The 16,608-nt window shown below is 47.7% G+C and overlaps 1 protein-coding gene across 6 annotated transcripts in view; it reads left to right on the top strand.

Annotated features, from left to right (window-relative positions):
- LOC121063459 overlaps positions 1 to 16,608 on the top strand; it is a 55,214-nt gene that overhangs the window by 7,784 nt on the left and 30,822 nt on the right. Inside the window, exons 3-6 of one of the 6 annotated variants that reach the window (XR_005816003.1) lie at positions 2,878 to 3,393; positions 4,869 to 5,797; positions 6,154 to 6,697; positions 6,843 to 7,398. The exons of 2 other annotated variants lie outside the window; for them this stretch is intronic. Coding sequence is in view for 1 of the 4 variants with exons in the window: in XM_040543894.1 (XP_040399828.1) it covers positions 12,297 to 12,452 (156 nt within the window). In the remaining 3 variants the exon portion in view is untranslated. Of the gene's footprint in view, positions 1 to 5; positions 2,265 to 2,877; positions 3,394 to 4,868; positions 5,798 to 6,153; positions 6,698 to 6,842; positions 7,399 to 11,784; positions 12,037 to 12,296; positions 12,453 to 16,608 lie in introns of those variants that run through there. 3 more of the 6 variants (XR_005816005.1, XR_005816004.1, XM_040543894.1) reach the window with 3 other exon arrangements.

The following is a 16,608-nucleotide window of genomic DNA, read 5'->3' as shown; positions in this document are numbered from 1 at the left end:
TCTAGCTGAAATCTCACCTCTTTCTGGTCCTTGTCCATGTAAGACTGAAGACATTCCTCAAGAATCACTGGCTCACACCCAGCTACTTAGCACTACTAAAGTGTCCTTTCCATGACACACAGCCCTCTAACCTGGAGCTTGAGGCATCCTCCTAGCCCTGGAGCAGAATTATTATTTTAATGTGTTTTTCAGCTTACATTGTGATATGTCAGGGCTGTACAACAACCTATCAGAGTGATGTTGTTATAGCTTGAAATGAAACATATGTATTATATGACCTGTGATACAAGTGAGGGCGTCTGGGTAGAGGGTTTGCGGAGTCTACTAGAATAGTGTTGCACAACAACATGGATCTGAGGGATCCAAATATAAAGTTTGTGGCCTTATTTCTGCTTGGGGGTAATCCCGAGAGCAAACTACCCAAGATCCATGCCTTATCCTGAAGGTAAGAGATGTACCTTGACAGATTCCCGAGGAGAACGCTAACAGTTAAGCAGTGGGGACAAGTGGATGCTCAAACTTTTTCCCTCTTATTGCTCTGTAGACTCAGTGTAGATGTCTAAGTGCCCAGTTTAGTCTCGTGGAGGAATGTGTACAATATAACTACATAGGTTCAGACAGATTAACTGCAATTGTAAACAAATTTTGAGAACAGAAGTGGTTAATGCCATGTATCACAAGCGTCTGAACATTTCATACATGCTGCTGAAATAAAGCCGCTTGCATCCCTGGTTAATAGCTCTACCTGCAACTCAACAGAGCTTTGGCTGGCTCTTAGATCTAAAAATAAAATCCTCCTCACTGAGATACCGTGTAATTCAGTGATGTTCTCCGTAGGAAGGGAGTGTAAAAGTGGAGTAGGTTATATTTAATTATTGTATGGAAGCTTTCATACGTTGCGTAGGAAACTTTTATTGTATTCTTGATTGTACCATATGGCATCCAAGTGTAATGTGATAAAATTACTAATACAGGACAATAAATAACATCATGGTTATGTGTTCTGGGTGCCACCTCATCCATGCAAAACAAGTAATTATAGCTGGAGTGAATAATGGAGGTGTGAGTGTTATATCTAGGAATATATTAAAAAGGACACAGTTTGCTATTAAGGGTGGGAATTGTCTCATCTGACTTTATGGATTCAAGAAGTAGGTGTCTGCACTAAGCCAGTCATCTGCAATTGCGTCTGTGATCAACGGAGAGGAACAGGCACTTCAGAAGATAGATGGCCCCTCCAGTCTTAGACAAATATTTTCAGAGAAATGAATCTCAAAACCTCGCACAAACGGAAAATCTTCAGCAGCATCTTCCAGAGTGAAACAGAGAATACATCCAGGAAAACCTGGTCACACACTGTAACCTTTCTCAAACAAATCACCAAGCCTATTCTCTGCTTCAGTGGACAGTCATCAATAGCAAAACTTTTGGTAATGTTTATTTATGTTTTTTTACACATCCCAGCAATGAAAATTTCACCGTTTCTCTGGACAGTTTATAGTAATGCTTTATTTTCCTTAATCCTGGGCAATTGTCTAACGTAAATGTCTTTAACTGCAGTTTAACTCCATTGCTTGTGAGCTAATGGACACAAGTAGCAGTCTGTTTCATTCTTCTTTATGACTACTTTCTGCGTATTTGGAGATTATTATTCCCGCTTCCCTCCAGTTTCCTCTATTCTTGACATCATTTGTATCTTGACACTGAAATAAAGCACTGCTGTGATACTAGCAGGATTTATGCGCAGTTAAGCCTCTCAGATAAAGTGTAAGTGGAGTTAAGGTCTGGAGACTGGGCTGGGGGAGGAGGAAGGTCTTTCTCCATCTCAGCCTTCCCTCAGCCCCCTGTCCTGCGGCCAATTTGACCTGATCCTGGACTGTTCCTGTTCCTGTCCACCACACTCTAATGGATGTTGTAGGACAGGGTGACACTGGGGCCCTGGAGCTTCCTCTTCGTTCCTCATTACTTGGATTTAGAAGGTAAACCAAACCAACGCCTGATCTCACCTGCCCCTTCCCGGCCCCCGGTAATCTCCGTGATCCAGTAACTCCACGGGAGCACTGATACTTCCTGGTACACTTACAATTGCAATACCATTACGTTGTTAGTCCGTCACTCAGCACTAACTTAGGTTGAGCAATCCCAGTTCGTTCTGTCCTTCCTGATACATCGGGGGGAGGAGGGGATTAAGAATTGGATTGTTTCTCTCACTCTTTTCTGGCCTCTGACTGGTTCACCGCTCTCGAAGGCACGATGGCTACACTAAACAGTGAAAATGTTGAGGCTTGTTAGGCAGTTTTTACAAGCATAATGTAATTTTTGTATCTTATCTTCCTTTTTTTCCCCACGTGCTGTTTTCACTGAGTTTCTTCACTTTCTAATTTTAAACGCAAATCCAGCCATTTTATTTGTGTGTACTGAAATATGCTCCAGGATCTTGCAAGTTACCTTTAATACAGCACGATTCTCAGGACTATACGGTATACCACAAAAATATCCTTAACATGTTAATTTGAAACATATTTTTCTTTAGATTAGTTCATAAAGAGAGAGGAAGGAAGATATTTAGCTCCAGACAGAATTTGCAATAGAAACTGGTTATTTCTGTACAGCATCTTTCCTTTGAAATATCACTAAATGATTTCCAGAGAGAGGAAGAATGTAATTTAATGATCCCTTGCACAGCTCTAACACCTTTCATCAGAGCATCTCAAAGCACTTCAGGCAAGCCTGAAAGCTTGTCTCCTTTTCCCCAGCTATATCAGTTGGCCTAATAAAAGATATTTTCTCTTCCTACACACCTTGTATTGTTTAGCACTCAAAGTATTATCATGCTTGTTTTACAGATAACTAAAAAGAGACCCCAAATCCTTGTAGTTTTATTTCAGGCAATGAATCCGAGATGAGCTCTGTGGGGTCCCATTTTCACCGAGGCTCCAGGACTTGCAGAATACGCGTTCTCGGATTACAGTCAGACATGTGGAGCGAAGTCTTCGTCCCACTGACATCAGTGGCAAGTTTCCCCTTGATCTGAGTAAGGCTGAAATCGTGTCCTAGCTTCCCCGACTGCTGCCTGCCAAAATCGACTTCAGACCTGCACGTCCTTCCTGCTTTATGCGTCACTGTTAGTAATGACGGCTCTGCGGCCCGCATCGTGCCTGCCGTTATGTTCTCGAGAAGCGATCGAGACGAATCTAACCGAGGAATGAGAGACCCCAGCAACAGGAGGGGTCGTCGCGCAGCGAGTGTGCTGTGTGTAGTTAGCAGTCTCCGTGCTGTCACCGCAGAGGGATCCATCTGCCTTTTATGCACATACTCTGTGCTGACGAAACGAGCCATACGAGAGCCCTTTGAATCAGCTCGTCCTGACGTGGATGTGTGCTGTCCTCACTGGTGAGCGTCCCAGGTTACAGGTGTGCTGCCAAGACCACTGCAAAGACTTGTCACGTCCCCTCTATCTTTGTCCTTTTCTGATTAAAGGCCAGCCTAACTTTTTGGAGAAAATGGAGAGATCTCTTCCAGCTTCATTTTTTGCCTTTTTTGCCTAGTTAAGGCTGTGGATATGGGTCTACAGCACCCAGTGCACCTAAAGACAAGTGTTGTCTTGAGAAATTGCAGTCTCAGAGAATAATCGAGAAGTCTTTCTGCTGTATTGTCCTTGGAGTATGCGCTAGCATTAGAAGCTATATTCTACAACATAAACACTTTAAAATACAGATTTAAAAAAGAACACGAAGGGAGAAAATGCCTGTGTATGCAGTGTACAGCTGTCATCTTTTGCTCTTGAGGATGGCTGAATATGGTCCTGGTGAGGAAACGGGGATTCATTCATTCTCTCCCCCTGTATTGTCCACTTTCCCCTTGCTGCAGGAGTCTTCTCAAGCTTGATGGAGATGTGGCCACCCAGTCTTAGTATGTTCTTGATGATTTTCTTGCTGGATGTTCAGTGAATGCTCCGGCTGTTGTGCTAGCCTGAGAAAAGAAAGCTCTTGCTCATCTGGCATTTGTTATCCACAGCTGCCTTTCCCTCTTTCATAGCATTTCAGGTTATGGATAAGCTGGAGGAAAAGAAGAGGGAGTTTTTTCATACCACCAGTTTCAATTTGAAGCTAAAGAGCACCAAACAGCTGAGGTCTGAGAGTAACTGCTAGTCTCACGGAAACGCTCTCGTGTCTTTTTGGCTGAATTAAACGTTGGTCTTTCTATTACGTCTCGTATTATGGGCTGCTTGCAGATCTTTCTATCTGATCGTTCTCTCATCCTGTCGGAAAACAATATGTGGGAGTTTCTTTCCATACCAGATCTTTGCGGGTTACTTGCTAGTAAACTAATTTTACATGACTCAGATTTAAATAATAAAAAGGCTTAACTCCAGTCTGAGAAGAGTTTATTGTCCACAACTGTAGCCTAGAGACAAACCCCAGCACCTTTGGGACTCAGCTGAGGCAGCAATTAGGCAGCATTTTATTGTGATGCAGTGAGTGCGCAAAAGATGAAGCTGGACTACTCTCAAGAGCTTAGAAACAAAATTGGCTTCCTGGAGAGAGAACATAAGAAATCTGGCAACCTAAAAATATTTAAAGAGCTTAGGGTTCCCAGGGGAGAATTTCAAGCTATTGAAGTGGAAAAGACTGAGCATTTGCTAAGATTGGAAAAAAAAAAGGGGGGGGGAGGAGGGGGCTACATGAAAAACGACAAAGTGTACAGATTTTTTTTTTACTGTAGCGTGTTTCAAAGGGGAAAATATAATAAACCTGAAATCAATCAGTAGCACAGACTTCAATGCAGCCTTCCAAATCAAACGGCCTCAGTTTGAAAACCGGAGTCGAAACAAGATTTTTTTTTTTTATTTTTTTCTCTCATTTCAGAATTATGAGTGATCGAGGCCAAGAAAACATTAAATGAGGTGAAAGGCCTGGGCTAGAGGGCATCTTGAGCAAGTCTAATGAAGTCATGGTTGCTTCAGTGGCCGCGTTCCCAAAGGATTTTGCTGTGTCTGTCACTGCGTCTCTCTGTTCCTCCACGCCAGGCACCCACCGTAGCCCTGCTCCTGGCAGCAGCCCCGTAGCATGTAGCATCCCCGTGTCAAAACAAAGACGTGTGAAAGGGGATTTATCTCACCCAACGCTCCTAACAGACATTTACCTGTGGGCTGGTCGTGCCTGACTGCCTCTATTGTCAGCGGAGAGCAGCAGGAGCTTGCGAGGCACGATTTAGCCCAACTGAGTGTGAATTCCTAACGCCTGCTAAAAATGCCAATTTCTCTGTGACTTAAAAAGGGGTCCTAAGGTGGTTAACTCACAAGTGGACACCCACAAGTTAAATATCCCTGTTTGATCAATGAGCTCTACCCACACAGCTCCCATTCCTTTGGTGCAGGCTGTACATTAGAGGTTTCTCTGCTGGCTTCGGGCTATCCCTTCACGCACCCTCTAATTAGGCCTGTCTAGGGCTACGGCAAATTACCCGAAGTGGTTTAGCTTATCCCAAGACTGACAACCACCCAGGCCCTGCTGCAGGAGCACCTGGAGCTGCACCGCAGGTAGGAAGCATGCCACCCCGCAGCTCTGGCACGAAATAAACCCTGCCAGGAGACACACATCCCATTTCGCGTGTCCGCTGTCTGTCAAATGAAAAAAGAAACCCCAAAAGATCTCTGAAGGATTTCTGCACCGAGGGTCAGAGCCGGATGACTGATCCACGTGGGAGGTCTTCTCTGCTCTTCTGTACCTGAGGAAACTTCGTCTGCGCAAAGTCTTGATGTCTGTGTTGTGTTGACTTTGACAGAGCTACACTGGTAGGCAAAAGTTGTCCATGTTTTTTTTTAAATAGTCCCACAAGGAGTACCCACTCTGTGCTAAACGTACCCTAAGGCTTCCCTTTCAAGTGTTTTATGTCATAGGCTTCCCGTTCTGTTGTTCCACCACCAGCTGGGAGGTTTCTACACGCTGTGATTTGCAGGGCAAAGTTTGTTGCCATTATCACTAACGGGGCGGTGTAAGGGCTCACCTTCTGCGAGCCCAAGGCTTGCTGCAAGCTGCCTGGTGTTCCAGGCTTTTGTGGAGCCCTACGCACAGTGCTGTGCGTATTGTAAAGCCATCCTGCTCTTGATTATTGCTAAATTGCCCAGAATCCATCCCTTTTGTTTGTCAGAAAGGAGGCACCTCCGGTAAACAATCAACAGCAGGAAAAAGGACGGCGTTATCCCCTCCGAAGCGTACCAGCAGAGCATGCCAGTTGCGTTCACAGAGCAGAAAGCAAACTGCTGGCTGGTGTGCAAATGTAGCAGCAAACACAGCGTTCCCCAGGGAGGCCGAGCTGCAAGGCGCACAGACGACGTGGGAGCAGCTCTGGATGAGCAGAGGACATGCGTATCGCAGTGCCTTGCGTGAGGCTGGGGTTCTGGTAGTCCCTGCTGCAAGGCCAGATATATATTTAAGGCATTTCCTGCTTCAGCATCGTCTGCTAGGAATATGAGCCACGTTTCCTAGGTTGGGTTTCTGTGCTTCCCAAAGACCCAGCGTAAACGCAGCCACGGCTGTAGGAGGGAAGGAACCAGACCCTATGCCCAGAAGTGCTCCCCGGCCCCTGCCACGTCAGTGCTGAGGAGCCATGCACACCGCACAGCTCCCCGTGGTGCTGAAGAGGGGACAGTGCCGAGGAGCTGCTCAAACACACCAGTCCCTGACTTCACCAGGTAACCCGCTTCACGCTCGAGATCCTGCTCTTTGCCAAAGTCACCTGGAGGAGGAACAGTGTTCGGGTTCGGTGGGATGTGGAAACGCTCAGCACGGGCTATGAAGGGAGACGGGTATACCTTAAAAGTGTTTTCCTGCTGACAGCAGCAACCTGCAGCCCCAGAGCCAGGGCCTCACACTAGGAAGAGCCACCTGTCCTACAGCACACCATTTCTTGCTGAAGAGCCCCTCCAGAAAAAGCACGTTTTGCAGCAAGACTCGAAAGAGGCAGGTATAATCAGTTGTCGTATCTGGGTGACAGGAAAAGAAATGTTTTTATGCCTACTGAGATGTGACTAGCCTGTCAGTTATGAAACCTGCTCGTTCATGCTGTTGTCATGATCTACGAGTAGTTTTTATGGCAACCGACCTTAGACAGCTTCTTGGCCTTAAAGATCTGGGCCATATTACACTAAGCATTATGTGTAGATATAGAAAGGTCTCAGAGTCTTCCGCGAGCTCTGCTTGTGGCCATACATTTGGTGTTCTCACATTAACCCAAATTTGAGATATAGAAACAAGCAGACTCTTTTGAAAGAGTTGTGTTTTTGTTGTTGTTGTTTGTCCGTTTGTTAATTAATTAATTTAATTTATTTTATGCTTCTGTAATAAATAGTTCAGCCAAATCAGGGCTTATTTTTCGGTAGACCTGATTGGAGACCGGCTGTGCAGTGTCAGGTCAGAAAGTGCTTGTTTAGGGCCCTTTAGCAGTGCTTCGTACTTTTGTTGAGATGTTCTTTGACCGTTTCAAACCGTCCTACAAACTGAAGCGTTAATCCTGACTCCGCTGTAAGAGATCTCAGCGTTGCTCCCATTACAGACAGGAAAATGAAAAAACCAAAAGGGGCAGGGATTCATCTCTTGTCAGTGGCTGGGACTGGATTCGCTTGTCCTGATTTTTGGCTCTAAGCACTAGACGCGTTGCTTCTTAGGTGTTATCACAGCCATCCTTTAGCTGATGAACGGTGGGGGCAGGAAACAAACTAAAGTCTAATGAGGCCAATGTTCTTCTCAAGGTAGATTGATGCTAATGGAGCTGGAGAAGCTGCCTTGAAATTACTACAGGCTGACACCTCATTAAAGTCAGGAAGATCAAGAACAGCGTATTTTGGGGAGGAAAGAAGTCCAATGGGCAGAGCTCACACAAGACTGAAAGTAGCTGGAGGGCTACCTTCTGATTATGGTATCAATTTCTCTCTTCTTCGCGGTATAACTGAGTTTGATAAATGGCTTTACTCTCCTTGTTTTACTGTCATTCTGTACCTGGAAACTCAAGTTCGAAGGAATTGTTCACCAGGTGCTCTGAAAGCACAGTGACACCAGGACACCATCACCCTGTGCTGTTCCTGAGCAGGATGTGAAATAAAGCTGGCCTGGTAAATGGAAGAGGCAAGGCAGCGTGCATCAGGACACCGAAATGAGATGGCGCCTTGATCTCCTGAACACCAGGACACCGCCTGCCTCTCTGCAGGCGTCCACATGAGCAGACTCAGCTTTTAGAATTACAGGTTCCTGGGCACGGAGGAGAGGGAGCAGAAACCAAGATAAGATCCTTTCCCAGGCAGAGAGGAGCCCAGGCAAAGTGCTGTGCGTGCCATGCAGAGGGGGAACAGTTTTTTTTTGGTTTCTGTCATGTGGTCCTTTTGCAGGAGTGACTTCCCCCGAGCGTCCCTCTTGGCTCCCTGCTCTGCCATGCTCCTTGCCCTCTGCTCCCCGCACTCCTGTCCGGTGGCAGACGCAGCCTGGACATGCCTCGGAGAAATCAGCTCCTCTCTAGGACTGCATGCTTCTTTTGGAGAAGAAAAGGACTGTGATTATTGCTCCCAGAAGAACCGTAATAGCTATTTACCCATGGCAAGAAAATGTTATTTTTGGGCAAAAGGGAGCTGTAGTGTTTTCCTGTTACAGTAGTTGGCAGCATTTCTCTATAGCCCAAACCCATCTTTCTTAATGGGATCTCTACTCGTTGCTGTAAGTTTACTAGAGGGAGAGAAGCGTATGAACAGTTTTGGAATTCAAAATATAATGAAAGTAAGGGAGCTTTAAACCCTGGGAGCCCAATAGCGATTGAATGAAAGAACGGCAGAATAGGACCCAGAACCAGGAGCCTAAGCTGAGAGGGCGCTGGTGGTGAAGTGCAGTGTTGTATGTACAGTGACTGTCAGAGCACAGGCTGTTTGGAATACAGACGGCAAGGACATCGCTTCTCTGGGTTCGTCCAGATGTTTCAGCTTACTAAATGTAAGTGATGGCACGGGGAAATGGGAACCAAATGGATTAGCTGGGACAACCGCGTTCAGAGGCCAGCTTTGCTGAGCGAGCTGATCAAAGACACCAAGGTGAATTTCATGGAATAATAAGATGAAGAAATAAGAAAGATAGGTGGTGACCTACCTCTCCTACAGAACTGATTATAAACCATCCTGTGACCCCGATTTTCTCTCCCATTATCGTCTTGTCTCTAATCCGCCTTGGCTTCAGGGGAAGGTTACTGGAGAGGCTGCTGTGGGTAAGCCCTGGTAGAACTCGTCCTACCGTGCAGCTTCCTCTTACAGTGCCTACACAAACCTGACACAGCAAGGGAGGAACGAGCTCCCGCTTCAGGGAACGCCTTGGGGGGCCTTGTTCAGCCAGGTGCCAGCGCTTGCCCCAGTTTTCCCTTATCACAGCGTGAGCACTGTGATAAGGGAAAGTGAGCCCTGCATGGCTCCCCATGCAGCTGCATCACTGGCACGTCACCAGATGCCCTCCCCGGGCACCCATCACAATGCATCTCCCATCCTAAACCACCATCAGCCTTAAACAACGTGGGAAGCCACTCGATTTTGGCTGTCACTTTGTTCCCTGGAGAGTGCGTTGCCCGTGTTATGGCGCTGCTGACCGGTAGCAGCCAGACTGCAAAGCGCTGTTGTAGCTACAACCGTGGTGTGTCGGGTGTTAAATCTAGTGCTTGCCTTGCTGGAGCTGGAGAGGAAGGTTGGTGCATAGCTGGATAATAAAACAGTAAGCACCTTAGGCCCAAATACCACAGGAAAACCCCTCGGTTACGTGTATATCAGATGCATGGCACTGTTCTTTAACAGATGGCTGTTAACCCCCTTCTCTCTATGTTCAAAGGCACGGAGGAATGTTTGCATCCCATCCCAAGGCAGCTGCTGGCCCTGACCCCCCATGGCTTTGGGGGTTTGCGAGGTGCCTCAGAAACCCATTTCGGGTTCACAGCCCCAGCGGTGCCCAGCGGCTGAAGTCGACGCTGCTGCCAGAAGGGCCAGTCTCGCACCCACCACATCTCCTTGGGCCAGCCCTGGCATCCACACGGCCACTCAGCCAGCCAGCAAGCTGAACGTCCTGCAGATTAACCCTACGGAAGGGAGAGCAAGGAGGGAGGATTGCTCCGAGACCGCACAGCCAAAGAAGCACAAGTGTCAGCACAGGGGAGAGAGCGAGGGCGTGCGGCCGGCTGGGGGAGCTGCCTTCTGGCAGGAGCCCAGGGTAGGTCAGCTTAGGCCAGTTGTGAAACTGCACATTCACGCAGTTTCGATCTCAGGAAGCAGCCTGAGAGCTTCCCAGGGGCCCGTGGTCCAGTGTGGGTTCAGGAACCAGCAGCATCTTCGCTGGATCCAGTTACTTCTGCAGTTCATCTCGAGACCTTGAAGATTTAATGCCCGTTTTCCCGAGCGTAAAGGAGCAGATTCATGCTGCACGTGAGGGTGATCCGGCGTTATCCCAAGAGACTAAGTGCCCCGGGGCAGAGCTGGGGTCTTGTTCTCCTCCAAAGCGGCTGGCACAAATAGTTAATTCAAGAACAAAAGAGGGCAGCCACACCGGGGTTTGCACCAGAGAGAGAGAGGGAGAGCGCAAATTAACCTTTATGGCTTGCCTTTAAAATAATGGTACAAAGTTTTGGATATCGTTTCAATGGTGCTGCAGCAGTAATGATGTCAGGCTATAAGCAAGGCAGGATTTATGGGAAGAGATAAGGCCTTTTATTAGACCAGCTGGCCGAGCTGTAGAAAGCAGACACATAAGCCCTCCTTCAGGCGCCTGTTTCAGATTGGTAGAGCTCGTGTCTCGGGAAGCATGTTTTCCCTTTGAGACGGGTTGGGTTCATAAACCTCTTTTCTACCAGCCTCACTCCAGTCCTGGTTCATGTGGGCTCTTCAGGCCAAAGTTTCAGCTCGTTGAATACAAAGCTCATTTAAGTGGGCATCCCTGATCCTGGAAATTCACTTCTCACCCCTGAAACATTAACTTGTAGGTCCACATTTTTAAATACACAGCAGAGGCAGGACCATGCTGAAGCCAGGTACGCAATGAATTAAGTCTTCCCTCATCTCCCCCCGTGCCAGGCATAGCCACACGCCATCTAGTGAGGTGACACAGACCGCTGGGTTATGTATCCTGCACATGGAGCTTGCATTTATCCTATAAGCCCTGCAAGGACGCCTACTGGAGAGCAGGCAATTTTTTTCCAAAGTCAAACAAGTTGTTTGTTTTAAGGTAGCTCTCCGAAGGAAAGGGCCTGTCCAAGCCATTGCTGCTCAGTAAACTGAGGCGCTTTCCGACCACCACCACAATGGGATAGACACATGGAAAATAAACTAGGTTTTCAGAAACAAATGCTTAGCACAAGACCAGTAACCTGGAAGGGGCCCATAAGGTAGCTGTTTCCTACGGTGCTCTCTGGCTACGGTAGCTGCTGTTGTAGAAGTAACTTTATCGCCGTGTAACCGAAGTGAAATGCAAACCTTGCAACTGAAAAGCTGAATTCCTTCCTCTAACCAGGCTGCAGCCGCCGAGGAGCTGAGGAATCCCCTCGCTTCTTCCTGCTTCGTGCTTCCTCGCTGTAGCTGCAGTCGGCGTTACAGGAAGCAATGCAGAACACACACCCTCCTTTTGTGCTTTATGAACCCTGCACTGGCAACAAACACTTGTCTTTTGTCAGCGAGTAAAGCAGCTAGCATAAGGCGCAGAAGATTTATAGGTGTAACATCCCAGCGCCGCGCACTTGGATTTACCCTCACTCCAATCCCATTTACTTTAATAGGAACGTTGCTGCTAAACCCCGATGCGATGCCGAGGATATTTACCCCATAGGGAGCAGATAATCTGGGAAGTAACAAGGTGCCGTTTCCTCCTGGATGTGTTGTCTGACTGCAACCACATGTTAGTGGTACAATTTAAGGCCACGCTGGAGCGAGGCGTCTACTCACCGCTTACCGGCGCAGTTATGTGCTGCCATGTGAGCTGGGAAGGCTCAGTTTGCTGTCATGCTGATAGCTTTCAAATTAAAAAAATAAAAACATATATATTAAAAAAAAAAAAAAGGATAAAGGAAAAAAATTAAGATACCAAAAAAATTAAAAAATTAAGATACCAAAACTGGAATGCCAGGCTTCATTGTTGGGCTTTGTTTTCGTATTTTTATTTATTTACAGTATACATTATAAATAAGATTATATATATTGTAAATTATAAATAAATATTTATTTTGCCTATTTTGGAGTCAAACTCCAAAGGTTATTAGATTTCTGCTAGATTTCTACCTCCTCCTCACAGGTGACAGGGTGGCTCCAGAGACCACAGGACAGCAGGTCGCTTCGTGTCAGAAATCCTGTCTTCCAAAAACGACAAAATGCTGCCTCGCCCTTCACTTCTCTGGTATTTTGTTTATCCTGCTGTGGACACTGGCAGATCTTATCCCATCCTTTGCAGGTGAGCAGCCAGGAGCTAAGCTATGCCACCACATCCCCAGCACTCTGAGCCAGCACGACACTGTGAAACCTCAGGACACGTCAGCACACACAGCAGTTCCCGTGAATTTCTGCTCAGTCAGATAATGACAGGACAAGGGGGAATGGTTTTAAATTAAAAGAGGGGAGAGGTAGATGAGATGTTAGGAGGAAATTCTTCCCTCAGAGGGTGGTGAGGCCCTGGCACAGGCTGCCCAGAGAAGCTGTGGCTGCCCCATCCCTGGAGGTGTTCAAGGCCAGGCTGGATGGGGCTTTGGGCAACCTGGTCTGGTGGGAGGTGTCCCTGCCCATGGCAGGGGGGTGGAACTGGGTGAGCTTTAAGGTCCCTTCCAACCCAACCCATCCTATAATTCCATGATACTCTGAAGCCCGTGGCATAGCTGTAGTTCTGCTCTTCCCCAGGCTGCAGCTGTACTTGGCCGACTCTCCTTGTCAGTGGACAAGGAGATGAGTTTGGGGATGTATTAATGAGTGTGTCAGGGGTGATTAACCACAGTCCCTCACCTTGAAATGGCTTCAGCTTGATTTCTTATGGAAATGAGGCTTCTGTGGTCGCATGGCAGCTGTATCCAAGTGTTTCGATGTGTGCCTTCCCCTGCGGCTGCCCTTCCCCTGGTAACTTTTAAATTCACTGACCAATTCCAGCAATCTTTAACAGAGCAGTAGCAGTTTTAAAGATAATTAAGTTGCTAAGCGTTCATTAAAGTCGGCAGTCAGCTGCAGGAGAAAGAGCCTATTGTCATTTAGAATAACAATGTGGCTCAAGGCTGCTTGCCCCAGAGAATCCCCGCAGGAGAGGATATTGTGCAAAGCCCCTTTTCCGACCCACACGTGTTGCAGCAGAGCAGGATCCAGCCCTAAAAACTGCGGTTCTTTTCCAGATTGTTTATCAGGTAGGGGATCACAGATATGTTATGCAGCGGGTAAAAACTGCCAAAGACTAATGAATTCCTCCAAGCTCGGTGCAAGACTTAGCAGAGTGTGTCTTAGCACCCTGCCAAAGGAAGCAGTTCATTCAAAACTGTAAAAGGATTACCAGCAGCATTACCCAAACCACTAGAAATGATCTCGTGGGATTAGAAAAGTTAATTTTGATGTGGTATGTGTGGCAGCATCCAAACCGTTTTCAGCAGGTCTCTACGTCGAGCCGAGCGTTCTGCCTTCTCCTTCACCCATTTTGTGCTCACCCTCATCCATTTTGTGAGTGCCAATGCAGCAGCACGAACCTCTGCCTAATGCATCAGAGGAACAGCTGCATCAGCCAGTTGTCGCTTTGCAGGGAGGAATTCTCTCCCTTTGCAGCCCTACCGTACAAATACGACAGGGCAGGGTCCCGAAGCACAGCTCGAGCAAGCGGGTGGCACGGAGGCATTGCTTCTTCGGGAGCCCGAAACCCCTCGTGCCACCGCGCAGTGCAGGGGTGGGGATGACAGGCGTTCCCTGCTCATCCCCGAGCCCAGAGCTACCACTTAAAACAGATGTCTGTGTAAAAAAAGGCCTCACACCTGCCAAACCACCAGCCTCAAGCTTCCTTCCTTGTTTCTTCAGGCCTCAGAATAACAAGAGCGTTTGTGCAATCTGCAGCGCGCCCTGCGGTTTTCTCCTCTCCCCGAAGACATGCTATCTAATCTCCTCAGAGCAAAAAAAAATCAGGCAGAGAGAGAGGAGAAAAGAGGTTAACAGAGAAGCAGCATGCACTCGGCTCGGCTGGCTTCGCTTTTCGCCACCCTTGTTCAAAAAGGGTGGTACGGACCTTGCAGGAGGGGCGCGCTTGGGCGGATTGCACCGTGCGGCGCACGAGGCGCTGAATGAGACGAATCCGTTAGCTGAAAAGTCATCTCGAATCGGAAACTTTCCAGGGTTCGATTTTAAGCTGCGGCGCGAGTTTAGTGTGCTGGTGCTGCTTTGCTTTTGGTTCCTGTTTTTTTTCTTTTTTCGCTAGCATTGAGAAACGAGGTGCCTTAGGAAGCGGCGTGGCGCGTAACACACAGCATCAGCCTGTATACAAAGGAAGGAAGATGATGTGGCAGAACATTGTTGAGGAAAGATCCTGTTTGTACAGGGAGCTGGAGAATAGTAAACCAGAACAGAACGGGGATGCAGAAATGAAAGGAAATGAGCCCCGAACGCTTGTGAATGCTGTTTGTGTGCAAGAGCCCACGAGAGGCGCTGAAACGATTTAAAAACCTGGCTTATTTGTCTTTTCTCAGATTTCCTATCGTTTAATGGAGGGGAGGAGGGAGGAGAAGAGAGAGGAGACACACTTGGCTGCGTTCCTCCGCCGGTCTTTTCTTCTGTGTCAGTCCGGCAGCAGTTAGGCATGTGACTCCTGCAACAGTGAGGTTTGCATGAAAACTGCCAGAGCTGACTAAAAGTTTCTGAACAGTAATTCCTCGCTCTGTTTTATCCCAGCAGCGCTCGGCTGCAGGAACAACTTCTGAAAAGGGCCCGTCTACGTCTGTGATTTCGGGAGATATACAGAAAGCCTTCCCTTCGTTCAGCTCCACGAAATAATTAACTGATTTGATGAGCTTCGGTTCCCGATAAACATTTGCCTGTTCCACAGATGCTGTGTGTGTAACAGGGGGAAATTACTTCCCCGCAATGTGTGCCCATTTGAGCTCATGTACTCTTTTGTTAGCCTTTTTAAAGCACAGCCACTTAAGGTCATTACATTCTCTAAATAAGCCTCTAATGCAATTTTAGATAAACCCATCTTTTCAGAGTCGTATCAAACATCTTGATAATGGAGCGTCTTGTCTCTGCAACAGGAGAATTAGTCTGTGAGTAAGCTGGGTGGTACTGCAGCAAGTGTTTTCTTCTGAATTGATTCAAGCAGTTTATGGTCAAATTTAGAGACCAATACGTGCACAGCAGCAAAACCTTGCATCCAAATACAAGCATCTGTAGTTCCTTTTTGCTTGTGCATAACCTTCCTGTGATGGTGCGAGCAACTTTGATCTTTGATACAGTGACCAGCTTCCTGCAGCAGGCGGAAGACAGAGTCTCAGCGGTGTCTGCAAGCCGTGTCAAGAATTTATCAAAGTTGCTGACTCCTAAAACGCAGGCAAAGCTTGTTATAAATGACCCTTTTCTCCTGGCCCACAGACTGTAAACAAATCTGATGCAAACTCAGGCAAGGAAAGCACCATGCCAAGGTGTTTATTGATTTCTTTGTGTTGTGACTCTGGTGGCCAGGGTGGACCCCGCTAAAGCCGTCTGTAAAAACGCAATGCCTGAAAATGCCTCCCGCATGAAATTAGCAATCATTTTAATTGCAACAACCCCGAGACATTCCAACGTACCGCGGAGCCTTCCTGGATCAGAGCAACAAATAACACAATTCTTATCCCAAAGCTCCCATAATGTGGTTAGCCAGTGGGCCTGGAAGAGAAGCAACTGCTCAGGGATGTTCCTCTAAGCATGGAGACAAGCTCACTGCTCGGGTGATTTCCACAGGGAATTTGCCTGTTCTGAGCTTTTTTGTGGCTGTTGTGTGACATCGCTGGATAGTTTGGGTCATTCTCCTGGCAGGTGCAATATGGTGGGCAGGGGGTAAGCAAAGGAGGGTAAAATCCCTGCCGTGTTTAGGTGCCTGCACCGCTGAGGTGGTGGTGGCACCAAGTCCTCTGTGCTGATGGCGTGGGGTGAGAGGAGCCACTGGAGATGTCGGTGGCTCCTGTGCACAGCTGCAGCCAGGCAGGACGGAGCCACAGGCTCCACTGGCACTCTACCAGATATGGATGGGAGCCATACGGGTTGGAGATCTCAAGGCCGAGTCCTGAGGAGCTCCCGGAGGGGTCGGGGCTGTGCACACACAGCTCAGGTAGCCAGCAGCTACCCGCGCAGTGCAGACATCACGGAGCGCTTGGCCCAGGTGTGCCTCGTTCTGCTTCCGTGCTGACTGTGTACGGTAAAAGCTTCGCTGTGGTAAGGGTGTCATCTCTTGTCACCGTTCTGGTAAGTTTGTGCAGCCTCTCTGGGTATTACGCATGTCTAAAAAGGAAATAGGAAGGAGCTTCGAATGGAAATTGTGAGCAATCAGCGATGGAGCAGAACCCAGCCGACTTCCCATAGCTCAGGCGGAGAATCCCAGGCTGTGTGCTTCGGCGTGAAAT

Source organism: Cygnus olor, chromosome 1 (assembly GCF_009769625.2).
Source record: "Cygnus olor isolate bCygOlo1 chromosome 1, bCygOlo1.pri.v2, whole genome shotgun sequence".
Lineage (NCBI taxonomy): Eukaryota > Metazoa > Chordata > Aves > Anseriformes > Anatidae > Cygnus > Cygnus olor.
The sequence above is the reverse complement of the archived record's forward strand: the minus strand, read 5'-3'. Positions and strand labels throughout refer to the sequence as shown.